The 1,365-nt window shown below is 65.0% G+C and overlaps 1 protein-coding gene across 1 annotated transcript in view; it reads left to right on the top strand.

Annotated features, from left to right (window-relative positions):
- Window positions 1-1,365, top strand: part of CDHR1 (cadherin related family member 1) — a gene marked incomplete at its 5' end in the record, with an annotated part of 23,420 nt that overhangs the window by 6,931 nt on the left and 15,124 nt on the right. The window contains one exon of the mRNA XM_015558664.1: window positions 680-823. Within this exon, the coding sequence (XP_015414150.1) occupies window positions 680-823 (144 nt within the window). The remainder of the gene's footprint in view (window positions 1-679; window positions 824-1,365) is intronic.

The following is a 1,365-nucleotide window of genomic DNA, read 5'->3' as shown; positions in this document are numbered from 1 at the left end:
CTCACCCCCAGGCTCACCCCCCAGGCTCCCTCACCCCCCAGGCTCAACCCCCAGGCCTGCTCACCCCCAGGCCCCCTCACCCTCCAGGCTCACCCCCCAGGCCTGCTCACCTGGCCTTCCTCTGTGTGACCAGTTACCTCTTGGGGCCTCGGTGTCCTTGTCAGCCTGTCCCTGAGGCCTCAGTCCTCATGTTCCAATGTGTGGTGTGGGGCCTGCAGCTCCGCAGGTGCTCAGAGCAGCTGCTTTTCCCCAGGGACAACCGGCCTCCCAGGCCCTGCACTCAGGTCCCCAGGAAGGCCCCCCGCCTGCCAGTGCCCGGGTATGAGAGCAGGTCACTCCGTCAGCTGGGCTCTCCACCCAGCAGGGCCCAGTCAGACTCTAGTGGGTCCAGGAGGGGCTGAGGTTGGTTCCTGGCTGGAGGGGGTGTGTGACTCCCTCCTTTGCCACTTGTCCAACATGACCTCCCTGGAGAGAGAACTCTTTTGAGAGCCAGACACAACCAAGCCTCAGGCATCGTCTCATCCCCCAGCACTCTCCGAGAGGGGAACTATCTTGGGGGCAGGGGTGGTGGTGGGGCAGGAGCAAACAGCACTCAGAGGGCAGCTCCCCCATGCAGGAACCCATGCCACCGAGTCTGTCAGCCCGGAGCCCAGCCTCTCTGCTCCCGGTTCCTCCCCAGGACGGCGGCGGGCAGCTGAGGGGTGCAGCTGCGGTGTTCTCGGCCACCACCACGGTCACGGTCAGCGTGGAGGACGTGCAGGATGTGGGCCCCGTATTTGTGGGCACTCCCTTCCGCGGCTGCGTGTACGAGGACACCATTCCAGTGGGTGACTGCCTCCCCCTCTTGCTCACCCCGTCCCCCCTCCTCTGCTCCTGAGGCCCTGGGTCCTGTGGAGGCGCTGAACTCCCCACGGTGCCTCGCTGGCTTAGGGCAACAGGTGTGTTTGCCTCTGGAAGCCTAAGGGGAGGAAGCAGGTGCTCCTGTGCGGGCACCACGCAGTGCAAGACTGTGCCAGGCATTCTTCCCTCCCTCATACTTAACTCAGACCCGCCCAGAGGTCGGCCCTGCGAGGCCTGCCAGGAGGCTGGGAGGGAGGTGACAGCCTTGGTTGGGGGTCTTTCCTGCACCTGTGCAGCAGGTGAGGTGCTCCTGTGCCCCCACAGCCCCAGACCTGGAGCCTGGGCCCCTCAGTTTGCTGCCAAATCACGTGACCCTTGTTGGACATCACACAGGCTCAGCTCCAAGACCCACCCCAGGCGTCTCCCCACGTGTGGCTCTGATCTCAGTGTTTGGGCTCCTTCTGCCTCTCAGGGGAGGCACCCAAACCCCAGTCTCACAACTGCCCTCCCCGAGCCGTCACCTTC

Source organism: Myotis davidii, unplaced genomic scaffold (assembly GCF_000327345.1).
Source record: "Myotis davidii unplaced genomic scaffold, ASM32734v1 scaffold2414, whole genome shotgun sequence".
NCBI lineage: Eukaryota > Metazoa > Chordata > Mammalia > Chiroptera > Vespertilionidae > Myotis > Myotis davidii.
Note: the sequence above shows the minus strand (reverse complement) of the source record. Positions and strands in the feature narration are given on the sequence as shown.